Raw genomic sequence first — 17,374 nt, 5'->3', positions numbered from 1 at the left:
AACTCTCCAGTTACTCAAATACTCTACATATTATCCAAAAAAACTTCTTCCCTGAATTGACATTAGACAGCTCTTAGTAACCACAGAAGAGTAAACCTCAGCAGTAATATATAGGTACAAGAAGGAGAAGAGACTGCCAAGGAGGAAGATACATGAAAATGTCCACTCAAAAAGCCATCAACAGATAAATATAAGCTTTAATAATTACAAAATTAGAGATGGCCTAATACAGCCATATTCTGGCAATGTTCCTGCATCAGAGATCCAGATGATTCAAAGTGTTCGGAGGCCCAGATAAATTTACATACAGTTTAAAAGTCAAAATTTAATCAACATAAAAGATGTTCTATTCAGATAATGTGGTCAGTGGAATTGAAGGACCTTCTGAGTTCTGCTTTAGAGATGGGAACATCTTTTATTTTGATCTAAGTTTGGGTTTTGAACTCTGTGTAAATTTAGCTAGCCTACAAAAACTTTTGATCATCTGGACTTCTGATACAGGCACATTGCCAAAACATGGCTGTGTTGGGTCATCTCAAATTTGGTAGAGTTTGTCTATTAGACTTCTGTAATGCATTGTATATTGGATTATCGGTAGCAAAACTTCAAGCTCTTCAGATGTTTCACAAATGCTGTGGCAAAGATGGTTGGTGGTTTGCATAGATTCCAACATGTTAGCCTTGGTTTTTGTTTTTTTTAAAACTATATTGGCCACCTGTCAAATTTAGAATTCAGTATAAAATATTGTACCTGTTATTGAAGAGCTTATATTATGAAATGCCATCCTACTTTAAACAAGTGGTAAAGATGTATGTTTCCAAGAGAACATTATGGATTAACAATGAGAAAAAAGTACTAGTGCCTAATTTAAATCATGTACAACATGCTATTATCATCAATGGCACTTTTTCAACTGCAGGACCAAAGCTGTTGAATGCTTTCCCAATGTAATTGCAGGGCTGCTTAACCTTTCACTGCTTAGTGGAAGGTAGTTTATAAATGTAGCAAATAAATAATTAAATCAAGACATCTTCTTGTGTTTTCCACCTTGGCCAACTCCTTCATATACTTTTAGACAGCTGTCAACAATCTGATATGCATAAGATCAACATCTGCAGCAGTGTCTTCAGATTCAAATATTTTATAACAAAGAACAGAAAAATATTAATTGCAATAAATGTTTAAATTTAGAGAAGCACTCAAAATATTTCTTTTCAAAAAGGCCTATGACAATCAAATAACTAGGAGTTTCATGGGCATGAAGAAAGACCATCTGTACTCTATCTTTCACTTTCTTAAATTCATGTCTACAAAATCCTGAGTGGTATAGAACGAGTACAAGTGGATCGATTTTTTACTCTGTCAAAAATTACAAAGACTAGGGGACACTCGAAGTTATAGGGAAATACTTTTAAAATCAATAGGAGGAAATATTTTTTTCACTCAGAGATAAGATCTGGAACATGTTGCCAGAAGTTGTGATAAGAGCGGATAGCATAGTTGGTTTTAAGAAAGGTTTGGAAAATTTCATGGAGGAAAAGTCCATGTAGTCTGTTATTGAGACAGACATGGATAGTAGCATGGAATGACATGGAAGGGCATACTGCATATCAAAATATGATTTATGCACTTAAGCCATCTTTCACTAAGCTGTGGTAGAGATTTCAACTGCAGCCCAGGGCGCTAAATTAAGTTATTGATTCTATAGCTTTGTGTTTTGATCCTGTAGCATGTTATTGATTCTGTAATGTACTTATCTCTTTTCCTGACAACTTTGTGTATGTATGTATCCTTGTAACCCGTTCTGGGCTCCTGGGAGGATGGACTATAAAAATGAATAAATAAATGCTCCAATGCTCATAGGAATTCTATGAGCATCGAAGCAGCATCAGATCATTTAGCACTCTGGGCCCCGGTAGAAACGTCTACCGTGGCTTGGTAAAAGGGGGGGGGGTAGTTAAATTGTTTTCTTTAAGTACACTGTCTTTTGGGAAGGCCTGTACATAAAATAGTACTTAAAGTTAAAAAAAAAAAAAAAATTCTGTTCCTTATCTTCCTCATGAACATGAAGAAAGGTGCTATCACCAACTCTCTGATTTAAAAAATGTATTCAATTCTATTTAACAGGCAATATCTTGACATGGACAGCACAACTTCACTGCCTAACTTAGAGTATCTAACTAGAGATAAAAATAAAATCTAATCCAGAATTTTTATATTAGGATATTATACCTGTTGACTGATTTGTAAAGAAGAAAATGCATATTTCAATAAATATCAAATATATTCAAACTGCGACAATATTACCCATTGAGACATAATACATTACTTTTGTTCTAAATGTACTCAAATGAAACACAGAAACTGGCCAATCTGCACAAGCAATACCATAATTCCAGATCTTTCCAGCAGTAGTCTTGAGTGATACTGTAATTCCTGAATCTAAAAAAAAAAATCCTTGTCATCCCTTTGGTGCCGAACCTAATGTGCCATCAAAGAAAAGTAAAAAACAAAAAAAAAAATAGGAAAATCATAGTATGATCCTGAGATTTTGGCAGTTTTAAGAAAAAGTTTGTGATAATTACATCACTAGTTTCCAAAATACTTACTTGTGGTGTTACATTACATTTTGTCTTCAAAGTAAGATATTTAAAACATATGCTAGCTCTACTAAAAGAGAAGTGATTAGATATTTAGTTCAACTTAAATAGCATAAATATAATGTATTTACATTACTTTTTAAACATAGATCATTTAGGCAACATAATAGAAAAAACAGCTGTGCAACTGACAAAATTAAAAACATCCAACAGCAAAAGTGTGAGGTATGTTTAAAGCCTCACAGATTATTAACCTTACAAAATTATTAAAATATTATTTTATGTAAAGAGTTGGCTGGAAAAAAAAAGTTTTAAGACCAAGAGTCATCAGTTACACAGGCACTTTACATGTAAACAATCTACAACTGAAAATAGTTTGGCACAAATCCAGGCAACTGTAAAACAAAAACATTAGAAAAAAAATGAATAATAAACTTTCAAAGAAAATATGTTTGTTTCGCATAGTTATTATACATATATACATATCTCAACTAAAAACTTAATATATTAAAAGTGTATAAATTACAGTTTACAGTGCAATAAATAATCCAGAACTCAGATGAAATGAGTTACTTTTTTTTTTTTTTTTAAACATGACTACATATGCAAACGTTTGTTACATTTTAGTTTTTGGATATCAGTAAACTTTCCCAAATAACAAACACAAATATCCTCTAGTAAGGCTTTTGAAAGAGAAGTTTAAGAATGTCTATCTTCAAACTTGGAAAAATTAGGCTTTTAAAATTAAGTAGCATGAAGAAGTACTTTGTTTCCTCTGGGAACAGAATTTGGGCATGTCAACATATTGTATGCAGCGAGTACTAATATAATGTAGTTGTCAGTTTGAGTTAGTAAGACTTTCAAAATTCAATCTGGAAAAAAAAAAGAACCAACACAAAACAAAAGCTTCTCTCTGCATCACAGGCAGTAGCTATAAATGCTCCAAGTTTCTGCTGAAGACAAGAGTTTGTAATCTGATTACGATGACAGATGTTGGAATCCTAAAAATTGTACTGATTTAAACTGAAGACAGTTGAGATGCCTTAGATGTAGGTAATTCAAGAAGAGCCTTAACTGTGACACCAACCTTCACTAGACCTCTTTCTTCCAAAATATGATGAGGCAAACAAAGCTTATCCTGGAAAAGAGACAAAAAATATTTTATCTTGTTGTGCTCTATTTCAACTAGGTACTGACAGGCACTACACTGAACTCTACACAGAATTTGGGGATTCTGAAAAAAAGATATGCTGCCTGTAAATATCAAATGACTAAAATATCATGTGAAGGGCAATTTTATAAACAGATGCCTAAAGAAAGAAGCCAATTGTGTGCATAACTAAGAGAACAGCAACACTTCTGTGAGCGACTGGCACCACATATGCCACTAACTGGCAATTATGTATGCATATGCTAGGCACTATTCCGTAACATATGCACCAACATCATGTAGCATAAAAATGGGTGGAGTAAACTGCATCATGGGCGTGTCTCTGGAATATTATATATAGAATAGTATGCATTATGTGTACTTCAGGGCCCAATTAAGCACCAACACTTACAAACTGCCACTGACTTAGCATAATTGTTGGTGCCTAACTTTAGGTGCACCAGTACAGACTTACTTACTTGTAATGTAATTCTATAATGGCATCTTACCATTAAGAAACCATTATAGAACTGGTGCTACATATATGACATTGGAGCACCTAAATCTGGGCATCAATTTATAGAATTGCCACCTTAGGCTTTACTGAGCATATCTTTCTTCAGTCAATCATGCATAATCTCTAAGGAGAGTCTCTTTCAAGGGTTACCTCAACATCTGAAGATACTACAAGAGACTACAATTAATATAAAGTGCAGCTGCTTAGCTACTGATCACATTAGTCAATGTAATTTCATCAGGATAGGGCTATCTGTTCATTTTGTAACTCAATTTAAAATTTTAACTCTGATTTTAAAGTGCATAAAACCATAATCCTAGGGGATTTCAATATGTACATAGACAGAGTCAATGATTTTGTGAATACAATGATGATTTCTTGATTACAATGTACTCCCTTGGCTGGATGCTAATCACCGATTAGCCAACACATATAAAAAGGAGGACTCTAGACCTCATATTTATAGACAAAGTCTACAAAGTTAAAAATGTTCCCTGGTCTGACCACTACCTAGTTTCCTTCAGATGGACCTACAAAGTTCAAGTAAGCTAATGCCCGATCTCCAACCTACTATTCTTAGAAAAGTAGTTGATAAATACATACATGACCAACTAAATAAATACATAAACAAACACCAGATTTTTGGCAAACACCAATTCTGCTTCCTCAATGACCATGACATGGAGACTACTTGTTTCCCTGCCTGACTTAATACACACTGGATTTGACAAAGGCGCATGCTACATAATAGTATCCCTAGAAATCTCTGCCACCTTTGACTCTATAAATCAAGAAATCTTCCTTAACAGACTCAAGACCATCGGAATCTAAAACAATGTCCTTAAGTGGTTCAGATCCTTCTTGAGATGAGGTACTTAGTGGTACAAAATGGGAATGAAAAATCAGAAGCAATGAGTTCCTCAAGGCTCCGTGCTTTCAGCAACACAATTCAACATCTTCATACGACCCCTTGGCAATGTTCTATACAATCTAGGAGAAGAATATTGAATTTATGCTGATTACATACATTTCAAAAAATAAAGGGTGCAAGGGAACCTTCACTTATAATATATTGGAGATCAAAAGAATAATAATATGCAAAAATGATCTCAGTTAATTGTCTCACATAATACTTAATGGATTGTACCAATTAGCAACTATCGTTGTGATAACATATACTCAGTACTGTGTAGCCCCGCCAAAGACCAAAATCCTTATAGCAAGACCTATCACCCAATCATTGCATATATGCTAAAACAATGCTAGTGCATATCTTCAATCTTCTTAGTGATTAATAAAAAGAGCACTTATCTCAGTATGTACTTGTCTCGTAAATACTTGACAATTTCAATTTGAAAGAACAATTATAGAAATATTTAAAAAGGAAATTAAAATAAGAAAACATTTTGATTGCATAAATCTTTATACCTCTTGAATCAGTGGAAACCTAGTGGCAGAGCTGCTTCCTCAGCACCCTGAGGTTGTGGGATCGAATCCCAGTGCTGCTCCTTGTGACCCTGAGCAATTCACTTAATCCTCCATCATCCCAGGTACAAAATAAGTACCTATATATATGTAAACTACTTGTAATGAACCCTTTCCCCCTATTAGGGTGAATATATATCAGCTTTTCAGCCTGATGGCTGAATATCACAAGCTTTGTCAAGCTAGTTGGAGATCATCTGTAGACTACATGCCACAGAATTTCCATAGACTCAGATCCGGCCTTTGACTGGGACATCCACCCCACTATTTTTGCTTTATGCTTATGATCGTGTCCTGCTGAAAGGTGAATCCTCTCCCTTATCCCATGTCCACAGCCTTGACTTTCTATTATCACTGTCCTTCTAAAATATGAATCCTCTCCCTTATCCCATGTTCACAGCCTTTACTTTCTACTACCCATCTTTTTTCAATCTTTAGAAGCCTCCCCGTCTTCCTCCACCAAAGTACTCTTATGGCTGGGCATGGTGTTTGCTGTGGTTTTTGGCGGTGCTAAGCTGTTTACAATAAAGTTCAGAAATAAATTAACTTTCTTGCTTTCAGGAATAAAATTACAACTTCTTTTTTAAATTCTTCTTTTATTTAATATACATTTTCCATAACACATAAGGCATTTCTAACCTGATCATGAAGGAGAATATCAGTATAAAGAAGTTTAAGACTGTAACATGGGTCTATAGATCTACGATTTAAATGTGGTTGATTTTATTATGCATTTTAAGTAACTTGACGAAAACAAGAGAATTGACCCAATGATCTCCACAGGAACATCATTTCTCCACATTGTTTTTTGTTTCTTTTAAGTAACTTGCTCAGGAGTATTATGACAGGCAAGATACAAAATATAAATATTAGTAATAATAATGCTTACCTGTGGAACACCAAGCTTTTTACAAGCCTCAAGAAAATTTTCAACATTTCTTCTGCATTTTGCCATACTTAGTTTAGGCTGAAAATAAATGGAAGACTGGTCAACCCTTGACGAGGAGTATCTATTTTGTTTAATCCAAATGAAATTAAAGATTAGAAGTCAAATTTAAATGTTTCTTAAAGAACTAGAGCATGAAGTCTAAGGTTGTTAATCTGTAGGATTTACCATGGGTATATATCGGTAGAATTAATTTAAGACTACTTTATGGAACTTTTAACAACCACACAATGTTAAAATTTGTTTTATGAAATTTTCACTATCATATTAAGGTTTTATTATTGTATGTTTATTGTATTTTGCTTTGGTGCGTTCAGTGATGACAGCTGATAATTAAGTTTTAATATATAAAAATGTACATGATTTCAGTGCTGTTCTTTCTCAAACCAACAGTTAATATATTGTGACTGGAATAGATGAGAGGCTAATAGAGCAGTGAGCTGGAAATTGGAAGGTCCAGGCTGAAATCCCAAAGCAGCTCATTGTAGCCTTGGGCAAGTTACTAACGTGCTCATTTTGAATGCATATGGGCATTTTAAAATATCTAAAAAAAAATCCAACTGCTAAGAAAGCACAGTTACTTACCGTAACAGTTGTTATCTAGGGACAGCAGGCAAATATTCTCAACATGTGGGTGACGTCATCCATGGAACCCCATAGCAAGCAGCCTTGCAAGCAGACTTGCTTGAAGAACTTTCAAAGAGTTCGTGAGTGCTGCACCATGCATGCATGAGTGCCTTCCCGCCGAACGTAGGTCGTGCGTCTCCTGTGAGGTACCTCAGTTCAGATAGCTAGCTAAGAAGCCAACCAGGGGAGGTGGGTGGGTTGTGAGAATATCTGCCTGCTGTCCCTGGATAACAACTGTTACGGTAAGTAACTGTGCTTTATCCCAGGACAAGCAGGCAGCATATTCTCAACATGTGGCCTCAACATTCTCAACATGTGACTTCCAAGCTAACCAGAATGGGATGGTGGGAATGTTGGCAATTTAGGAGAATAAATGTTGTAAAACTGCCAGGCCAAAATGGCCATCCCATCTGGAGAAAGTATCCAGGCAATAATGAGAGGTGAATATATGAACCGAGGACCAAGTGGCAGCCTTGCAGATTTCCTCAGTAGGAGTTGATCTGAGGAAAGCTACGGACGCCGCCATAGCTCTAACTTTATGGCCCGTGACTCGACCCTGCAGAGAGAGACCAGCCTGAGCATAGCAGAAAGAGATGCAAGCAGCCATCCAGTTGGAGATGGTTCGCTTGGAAACAGGATGCCCCAATTTGTTGCAAGTAGAAAGCCAAAGCACATTTACAGTCCAGCGTATAAAGAGCTGTTTCTCCAGGATGAAAATGAGGCTTTGGAAAAAACACTGGAAGAACAATGGATTGATTGAGATGAAATTCTGAAACCACTTTAGGTAAGAATTTAGGATGAGTATGGAGGACTACCTTGTCATGATGGAATACTGTGAAAGGTTGATCTGGCCACTAGAGCTTATAGCTCACTGACTTGTCTAGCAGAGGTGAGCGCAATGAGAAAAACCACTTTCCAAGTGAGATATTTAAGATGAGCCAAATCTATTAGTTTGAAAGGAGGATTCATCAATTGAGCAAGAACAACATTGAGATCCCAAACCACTAGAGGCGGCTTGAGAGGTGGTTTGACAATGAAAAGTCCTTTCGTAAATCTGGAAACTAATGGATGAGCAGACAAGGGCTTCCCTTCGATAGGCGGATGAAAAGCAACAATTGCACTTAGGTGGACTCTAATAGATGTGGATTTGAGGCCAGATTGAGGCAAGTGCAGCAGGTAATCCAAAACCGAAGACAAGGAGGTAGATTGCAGCTCTTTGTGATAAATAGTACACCAAGAAGAGAATCTAGTCCATTTCTGGGTGTAACACTGCCTAGTGGACGGCTTCCTGGAAGCCTCTAGAATGTCCTGTACAGATTGAGAGAACTGTATAGTAGCAGTTAGGTTGAGAGGTACGAAGCTGTTAAATGTAGAGACTGCAGGTTGGGATGAAGCACAGACCTTTGACTCTGTGCAGAGAGGGAAATACTGGTAGAAGTAGAGTTGAAGTAGAAGGGAGTACCATGGTTGTCTGGGCCACCGAGGAGCTATCAGAATCATGGTGACATGCTCTGTCTTGAGTGTGACAAGAATCTTGAGAATCAGAGGGAATGGAGGGAACGCATAGAGAAACTGATTCGCCCATTCCAGAAGAAAAGCATCTGCCTCGAGGCAGTGAGGAAAGTATATCCTGGAGCAGAACTGAGGCAGTTTGTTGTTGTGGGGAGACACAAGGAGGTCTATCTGAGCAAAAATGTAATGTAGAGGCCAGGAATTGAGTATCCATTTGCGAGGTTGTAGAAGACGACTCAATTTGTCCACCAGACAGTTTTGCTGCCCTTGGATGTAGACAGCTCTCAGGAAAGTGTTGTAAAGTATTGTCCAATGCCAAAACTTCAGAGCTTTTTGGCAAAGAGGGAGAGATCTTGTTCCTCCCTGCTTGTTCACATAATACATAGTGACTTGATTGTCCATTTGAATGAGGACTACCGTGTCGTGGAGAAGATGTTGAAAAGCTTTGAGAGCATAGATCGCTCTGAGTTCCAACAGACTGATATGACATTGATGATCTATGTTGGACCAGTGACCTTGAGTACAGAGACCATCTAGGTGCGCCCCCCCAAGCATATGTCGAGGAATCTGTCGTGAGAATCTTCTGATGAGGGGGCGTGTGAAATAGCAAACCTCTGGAAAGATTGGAAGAGAGCATCCACCAGTGGAGAGACTGTCTCAATGAAGGAGTCACTGTAATGTGTTAAGAGAGTGGGTCGCAAGCTTGCTGCCATTGAGATGCTAGGGTCCACTGAGGAATTTGGAGGTGAAGTCTGGCAAAAGGAGTCACGTGAACTGTAGAAGAACCATCATGTGTCTTTCTGAGATTGACGTGAAGGAAGACACTCGTTGACAAAGGCGAATGAGAGCATCTTGACGTGTTGAGGCAGGAATGCTCTGAGTTGAACAGTGTCCAGGATGGCCCCAATAAACTGCAGAGTTTGGGAGGGACGCAACTGGGACTTTGGAAAATTGATTTTGAACCCAAGACTTTGGAGAAACGCTATAGTTCGTTGGGTCGCTACAATAACCTTCTGTTGAGATGAGGCTTTGATGAGCCAGATGTCGCATTGCCACAGAAAAAGCAGTGACTCGAGATGATATTTCAAACGCATCATAAGTCACTTGAAGCATGAAGAGAAGTATTTGTGAGAGAGTATGGTGGAGTTGTTGAAATTCAGGCAACCGGTGCTCAGGTAAATCAGAGAAGAAGTAGGGCATGGTCTTTATGCAGTACTTCAGTTAAGATGTGAACATAGACAGTGTCCAAATTTATCCACCATCCATCCTTCTCTGCCTGGAGGGACTGCAGCATAAATCTTGATGGGATTAGATTTTTTGAGAGATGATTCTACCACCAAGGATTGGTGAGACAACTGCAGCTTCTCAAACCCTTTACAAGGAACCGTACGGTAACGAGATTCCATTTTTGAGGGAATAGCCGGAATTGAATAAGGAGTCTCGAGATTCCTCAGAAAGGTTTGCTTCAAAACAGGATTCATGGGAAGTCTCATGGTATCTTTTGGCAGATGTAGCAATTCCATCTCAGCCAAATATTCAGGAGTATACTTAGACTCAGATTGAAGATCAACTTGAAGAGCCTTACTCATGTCAAAGATGAATCTTGAAAAAGATATGGATTTCGAAGATGAAGAGCCCTCAGGAGGAGAAGCCTCCCTGGAGTATTGGGAAGGGACGTCTGTATTCAATGTAAGAGTCACAGAAGAAGCTCCGCTGTGTGATATAGGCGAAGTCAGAGAGTGCTTATGTTTGAGATGCCTCGATGGAGAGGTCCCAGGAGTATAAGAAACTGAATGTCTCGACTCGTGCCTCATAGAAACAGGCTAACGAGGATCCCTTGTAGGAGGCCTCGACAGAGGAGTCTGGGACCTGGAAGAGTCTCGAGATGGAGAAGTACGAGGCGTTGAAACCTATAGGAGTTCGAGACCTATACCTGGTTTTTGAAGGGGTCTTGATGGGCCTCGAAGAACGAAGTATAGAAGACTCCTTCTCCTTCTTGGAAGCCAGGTGCCTTGATGACTAGGAATGCTTCGAGTGGGGCCTCAATCGAGGCTTGTCCTCCACCTCTCGAGCAGGTTGCGTAGCTGGAAACCCGGACCTGGAAGAACGAGGCGAGGAGTCACTAGAGGACAAAGGCCAAGACCTAACAGGTTTTGCTCATTGTGCCTCGACAGTTTCACCATTTAGGGTGTAAGTCCTGCATGGATTTTTGCTGCCAAGGTGCATGACCTTGCATTTTTTGGCATTGAAACTTAGTTGCCAAGTCTTTGACCAATGCTCCAGTAGGAGTAGGTCATGCATCATACTGTCGGGTTTTGAGCTTTTGTCGGGCACTGTGCTTTTATCTATTGTGCTTTTGCCTACTATGTTGCATAGTTTGGCGTCATCGGCGAATAACGTAATTTTGCCTCGAAGCCCCTTAGCCAAGTCTCTTACGAAGATGTTGAATAGGATCGGGCCCAAGACCGAGCCCTGCGGCACTCCGCTGATCACCTCCGTCATATCGGAGGGGGTGCCGTTTACCACCACCCTTTGAAGTCTACCTCCAAGCCAGTCCTTAATCCATGCAGTTAATGTTTCACCTAATCCCATCAAACTCATCTTGCTCAATAACCTGCGGTGTGGGACGCTATCAAACGCTTTGCTGAAGTCCAAGTATACGACGTCCAGGGACTCCCCTATGTCCAGCTTTCTTGTTACCCAGTCAAAGAAGCTGATCAGGTTGGATTGGCAGGACCTTCCCTTTGTAAATCCATGTTGATGGGGATCTCGTACATTCTCCTCGTTCAGGATCGTATCTAATTGGCGTTTGATTAGTTTCCATAAGTTTACTCACTATCAATGTGAGACTCACCGGTCTATAATTCGTAGCCTCAGTCCTGCATCCTTTTTTGTGGAGTGGAATGACGTTAGCCATTTTCCAGTCCAACGGGACTTTTCCTGTGCTTAGGGAAAGATTGAAGAGTGCGGATAACGGTTCCGCCAAGACGTCACTCAACTCCCTGAGCACCCTGGGGTGCAGTTTGTCTGGTCCCATACCTTTGTTCACCTTGAGTCTTGATAGCTCATAGTAGACACTGCTGGGTGTAAACTCGAAATTCTGAAATGGGTCTTCCGAGCTTTCCCTTATCTGCAGCTGAGGGCCGGATCCCGATGCCTCACAAGTGAAGACTGAGCTGAAGTATTCATTTAAGAGTTTGGCTTTATCGGAGTCCGATTCTACATAGTTCCCATCTGGTTTCCTAAGGTGTACTATCCCATCTGTGTTTCTTTTTCTGTCGCTAATATACCTGAAGAAGGATTTATTGCCCTTCTTGATGTTCTTTGCTAGATTCTCCTCCATTCAGAATTTGGCCTCTCTGACTGCTGTTTTGACTGCTTTTGACTTGGCCAGATAGTCCTCCTTAGATTCCTGCATCCCTGATTGTTTGTAGGAGATGAATGCTCTTTTCTTCTTTTTTATGAGGTCTGAGATCTCCGCAGAGAACCACTGTGGTTTATTGTTTCTTCGCCGTTTACTTACTGATTTTATATAGCAGTTGGTTGCTTCGTGTATGGTTGTTTTCAGAGTTGACCACATTACCTCTACATTATCTGTTTCAGCTTGGTTTTGCAGTGCCTGATGGATGAAGTCTCCCATGCTTTCGAAGTTTGTGCCCTTAAAGTTGAGGACCTTGGTTAATGTGCTTGATTTAGTGAAACCTTTCCTGAGGTTGAACCATATCATGTTGTGGTCACTGGAGGCCAACGTATCGCCCACCGAGACCTCTGTGACGCTTTCTCCATTGGTGAGTATCAGGTCCAGTATCGCCTGATCCCTAGTGGACTCTAATATCATTTGTCTGAGTCTTGCTCCCTTTATAGAGGTTAATAGCTTTCTGCTGCTGCTGGTCGTAGAGGAAAAGTTTGTTCCAATCTACATCAGGCATATTGAAGTCACCTAACAATACTTTGTCTCCATGCAAAGTGCATGCATTAGTCTCTATGTCTTCGACTAATTCTATATGTTGACTTGGAGGTCTGTTGCGCTGCTTTGCATAATATGCATTTCATTTTTAACATGTGTTGTGGTGAAAAACATTAGGTACAATTGACACAATCTAGGAGTTTAGTAAATAGACAGATTTTAATCCCTCTGGACACACAGATATCAAATGTTTTTGAACTGAACTTACCTTGAACTACTAATGAAAAGAAATCAGATAAATCTAACTAAACATTTTAAAAATATTTATAGGATAGCAAGCTGAAAAAACTGAATATTAGAGTTACTTAAAAAAAAAAATAAAAGAAAGACATATACATTTTTTAAATATAAAAAAGCAAAAACAAACCCACCCCTTAACTGTCATTCAGTAACTTACCACTGCTGGTGATGGTACATGAATACTGGCTACAGAACGTGGCCTTATGTGATTTGTTAAATGGCACAGCACCACCCCATCCATCAATGCTGCACCGATGTCATCTGGCAAAATTACTTTTAACCTTGATTCAAGATTCTACATAGAGGTAACAAATAGCAATTTACTATTCTAAAACAAATAAATGTCTACATAATTAACATTCTATAACCATTCATGACATTAAGAACATGTATAACAACACTAATAGTAACATCATGGATGACAGCAGAAAAAGCAAAAGATACTTACCTGTAGCAGCTGTTCTCTAAGGACAGCAGGCATATATTCTACATGTGGTTGATGTCATCCATAGAACCCAATATGGACAATACTAAGTGCGCTGTCACTTTAAATCTTCAGGCAATGCCCAAACTGTGCACGTGCTGGTGCCTTCTCAGCCATCAGCTCGCGGAACCTGCAGTTCAGTAACAAAGCTAAGAAGTCAACTAGGGGAAGTAGGAGGGTTGTGAAAATCTATGCCTGTTGACCTTGGAGAATACTGCTACATGTAAGTGTCTTTGCTTTCTTTGAGGACAAGGTGGCATAATACGCTCACATGTGGGACTCCCAAACTGCCAGGATCATGACTTGGATGAGGATAATGAATATAAAAACATGAACCTGGTAAAACCCAAGAAGGTTGGAGGAAAAGTTGGCACTCAGGAAGTAAAAAAATTCTACAGAACTGCTTGTCCAAACTGATCATCTTTTCTGGAGCTTTGGTCTAAAGAGTAGTGAGATGGTATGGACTGAGGATCAAGTAGCCACCTTGCAGATGTCCTTAATAGACACAGAGTGGAAATGATCTACCGAGGCAGCCATTGCTTGGACATTGTGGACAGTTACACGGCTGGTGCATCAGCCCAATCTGAGTATACTGGAAGGAGATACAGTCTACTATCCAAGAGGAGATATTTCTCTTGGTAACAGAAACTCTGAGTCTGTTAGGCCCAAAAGCCACAAAGAGCTGGGAGGATCCTCTATAAGGTTTAGTTCAGTGTAGGTATGCCAGAACACTTTTGCAGTCCAAGGTGTAAAAAAACTGCTTTCCTAAGATTGGAATGTGGCTTTGGAAAGAAAACAAGCAGAACTATGGACTGGTTAAAGTGGAATGCTGGAGACAACTTTGGGTAGGAATTTAGGATGAGCTCGAAGCACTATTCTGTTGTGGTAAAATTTTAGGTAGGAATATTTTTTTTTTCTTAGCATAGGAAGTATGTTAGTGTACATAGGCTAGCTAGCATTTCAAAAGACTATTTTTAAATCGCTATAGTAAGCACAGCTAATAGGCACAACAGGTAGCTTCAGTTTAGACTTTATTAACTAGTAATTAACTAAAGGAATAGTTTAAGAAATCCTTAGAGGGTAACATACCAATTACAACATTAAAAAATAATAATAAAAATTAAGCATTACCATAGCCTAACATAAAACTAGCAATCTTAGGAGATCTTAGTTTACATTTTCCAACTCCCTTAGCAACTTAACAAATAAATCACCAACATTAAGATGTAGGCAGAGGTCTAGCAGCAAGATGGGGATATCCAGTCTTTTGTACCAAGTGTCACATGTGTGATTATCTCCCAGTTGGTGAGAGGTCTTATGTGTGTGCTCAGTGCAAAGAACTCCTAGAATGCAGGAAATGGATCCAATCTCTTGAGGCTAGAGTAGCAGACTTAGAGGAGCTGAGGGAGACAGAAAGGTACATAGAGGAGACCTAAAGGGATGTTGTAGAGAAGTTCCACCTCTAGTCTGGCAGTCTTTGTGCTCAGAGGAGAGCAGTCTTAAAGGAGCGCATCATCCTGGTGAAGTAAGAAGCAATCATGTAGACAAGACCTGCCCACCAGGGGATAAAAATGTCCTCTCGCACCGTGGATGTGTCTCCAGGGCCTTCTGCCCAGGAGGGAAGGGTTAGGATGGCTGATAAGAGTGGGAGATTAAATCATTAGGCATATATATATAGCTGGGTGGTGGGTGGACATGAGGATCCCTTGGTCACTTACCTGCCTGGTGCAAAGGTGGTGGACCTCACTCGTCACCTAGATATGATTTTAGATAGTGCTGGGTAGGATCCTGCTGTCTTAGTACATGTGGGTACCAATGATATAGGAAAATAAGGTAGGGAGGTTCTAGAAGCCAAATTTAGGATCTTAGGGTAAGAAGTTCAAATCCAGAAACTCCAGGGTAGCATTTTCAGAAGTGCTCCCTGTAACACATGCAGGACCCGAGAGACAGGAAGAGCTCCGGAGTCTCAATGCGTGGATAAGGCGATGGTACAGGAAGAAGGATTTGTTAGGAACTACAGTAGACAACATTCTGGAGAATGGGGAGCCTATTCCACAAAGATGGGCTCCACCTTAACCAGGCTGCTAGTGTCAACATTTAAAAAGGAGATAAAGCAGCTTTTAAACTAGAAACCAGGGGAAGGCCGACAGTAAAGGGAAGACCAAGCATCCCAATAGCAAGACTGCAATACAAGCCACAGTAGACCAGATTTCCTTAAATACAGATCAGGCTGATTTTAAAGATTGCAAATTATCCATGTCAACTGCTGAGCAAATTGTAAATAGATATGACAAACACTGTTTGAAATGTCTGTATGCAAATACCAGAAGTTTAAGAAACAAGAAGAGAGAGTTAGAATATATTGCACTTGTTTCCTATTGATGTTTTCTTGTATTGCTTAACTCAAAAATTTTTTGAATGCTTATGCTCTGTATTACTTTAACAATTGGATTCTTGTAAATTTATTTTGAAATGCAAATTTAAAAAAGAATATATTGCACTAAATGAAAAGATAAATATAATTTATTTATTTATATCCCACCCTGTTACAAACTGTAAAGTTATAACAAAAATACATACACAATCAACAATAAATACTCCCACAAAGCAGAGCAAGAAATGCAAGCAATAAAATACATAGGCGACAAGCACCTTACTGTCATCTCCTCTTCATGCTCTATATTTCATCTGGCAAAAAAAAGATGCTGTTTCAGCAGTTTTTTTAAAAGTTCTGAATATTCTACTGCCATCGAATATACTCAGGGAGATTGTTCCATTCCCTAGGCCTTATACAATAGAATATATTAGCCCTAGACATTGTCAACTTCAGCTCTTCAGCAGATGGAATTTGCAGCTCTAATTGTTCTGCAGATCGAAGTGGGCGAGGTGGAACACGTGGCAGAATGCTCTCAATGAGATGTTTAGGAGCCACATTGTGCAAGCATATGTGAACGTTTAGTATTAGCTTGAAGCGAATCCTATCCATCAGCTTCAACCAATACAAACTCGCATAGCATTCTGTCACGTGCTCTCGTCTCCCAAACCTAAACAGAGTTCTGATCACTGAATTTTGGGCTACCTGGAGAGCACACAACACTGACATTGGTACCTCCAGGAGTACCAAACTACAGTAATCAAGAACTAAAAGAACAGTTGTCTGCAGGAATAATTTAAACAAATGGGCTAACAAATAGGGTCTGAGTCCATTTACTAGATGAAGTTGAAAAAACACTCTCCGTACTACTGCCTGTACCTGCCCCTTAAATGTGAGCCCCGAATCGATAAGAACACCCAGATACTTCACCTCCTGCACTACTGGAACAGTCTCATCCAATAAATCTAGAGTAACTGGGACATCAGAGCCAAGTGACCTCCCGATGCACATCACCCTTGTTTTCTGAATGCTTAAGCCTGTTGCAGTCCATCCATTTCTTAATTACAGTTACAACCGACTGCATTCGTGATGAAGCCGCACTGAAATCTCCCTCCACCAGAAAAAAAAAATTGAATGTCATCGGAGTAAAATCAATATGAAACACCAGGGTTCAGTAACAGTTTGTAAAGAGGTACAAGATACATATTAAACAATGTGGCGGACAAAGTGGACCCTTGTGGAACACATGTCCTAACCTCTCTACAACGTGACAGACTTCCTCCAACTAAAACTTCCTGCATCCTTCCATTCAAAAAAGATTCAAACCAAGCCAATACTGTCCCACAAATTCCACAACTCCTCAATCTAGTTAACAATATGGCGTGATCTACAGTATTGAATGCCACTGAAATATAAAAAAAAAAGCCACCAAAAACTTTTTGCCATCTAATAATAATAATAAGCATCTCTGA

The 17,374-nt window shown here is 39.2% G+C and overlaps 1 protein-coding gene and 1 long non-coding RNA gene across 6 annotated transcripts in view; one reads left to right on the top strand and one right to left on the bottom strand.

Moving 5' to 3' along the window:
• LOC117360528 overlaps positions 1–17,374 on the top strand; it is a 63,391-nt gene that overhangs the window by 45,290 nt on the left and 727 nt on the right. The window lies entirely within an intron of this gene.
• Positions 1,881–17,374, bottom strand: part of LRCH2 (leucine rich repeats and calponin homology domain containing 2) — a 198,935-nt gene continuing 183,441 nt past the window's right edge. For 2 of the 5 annotated variants that reach the window (XM_033944408.1, XM_033944409.1), the window contains 3 exons: positions 13,202–13,339; positions 6,642–6,719; positions 1,881–3,738 (listed from right to left, as the gene is read on the bottom strand). In XM_033944408.1, coding sequence (XP_033800299.1) covers positions 3,619–3,738; positions 6,642–6,719; positions 13,202–13,339 — 336 coding nt within the window. In that variant the 3' untranslated portion in view covers positions 1,881–3,618. The other 3 variants (XM_033944410.1, XM_033944413.1, XM_033944411.1) reach the window with 3 other exon arrangements.

The sequence above is a fragment of the Geotrypetes seraphini genome, chromosome 5 (assembly GCF_902459505.1).
Source record: "Geotrypetes seraphini chromosome 5, aGeoSer1.1, whole genome shotgun sequence".
In the NCBI taxonomy this organism is placed as follows: Eukaryota; Metazoa; Chordata; class Amphibia; order Gymnophiona; family Dermophiidae; genus Geotrypetes; species Geotrypetes seraphini.
This window is presented reverse-complemented; position numbering and strand designations above follow the sequence as displayed.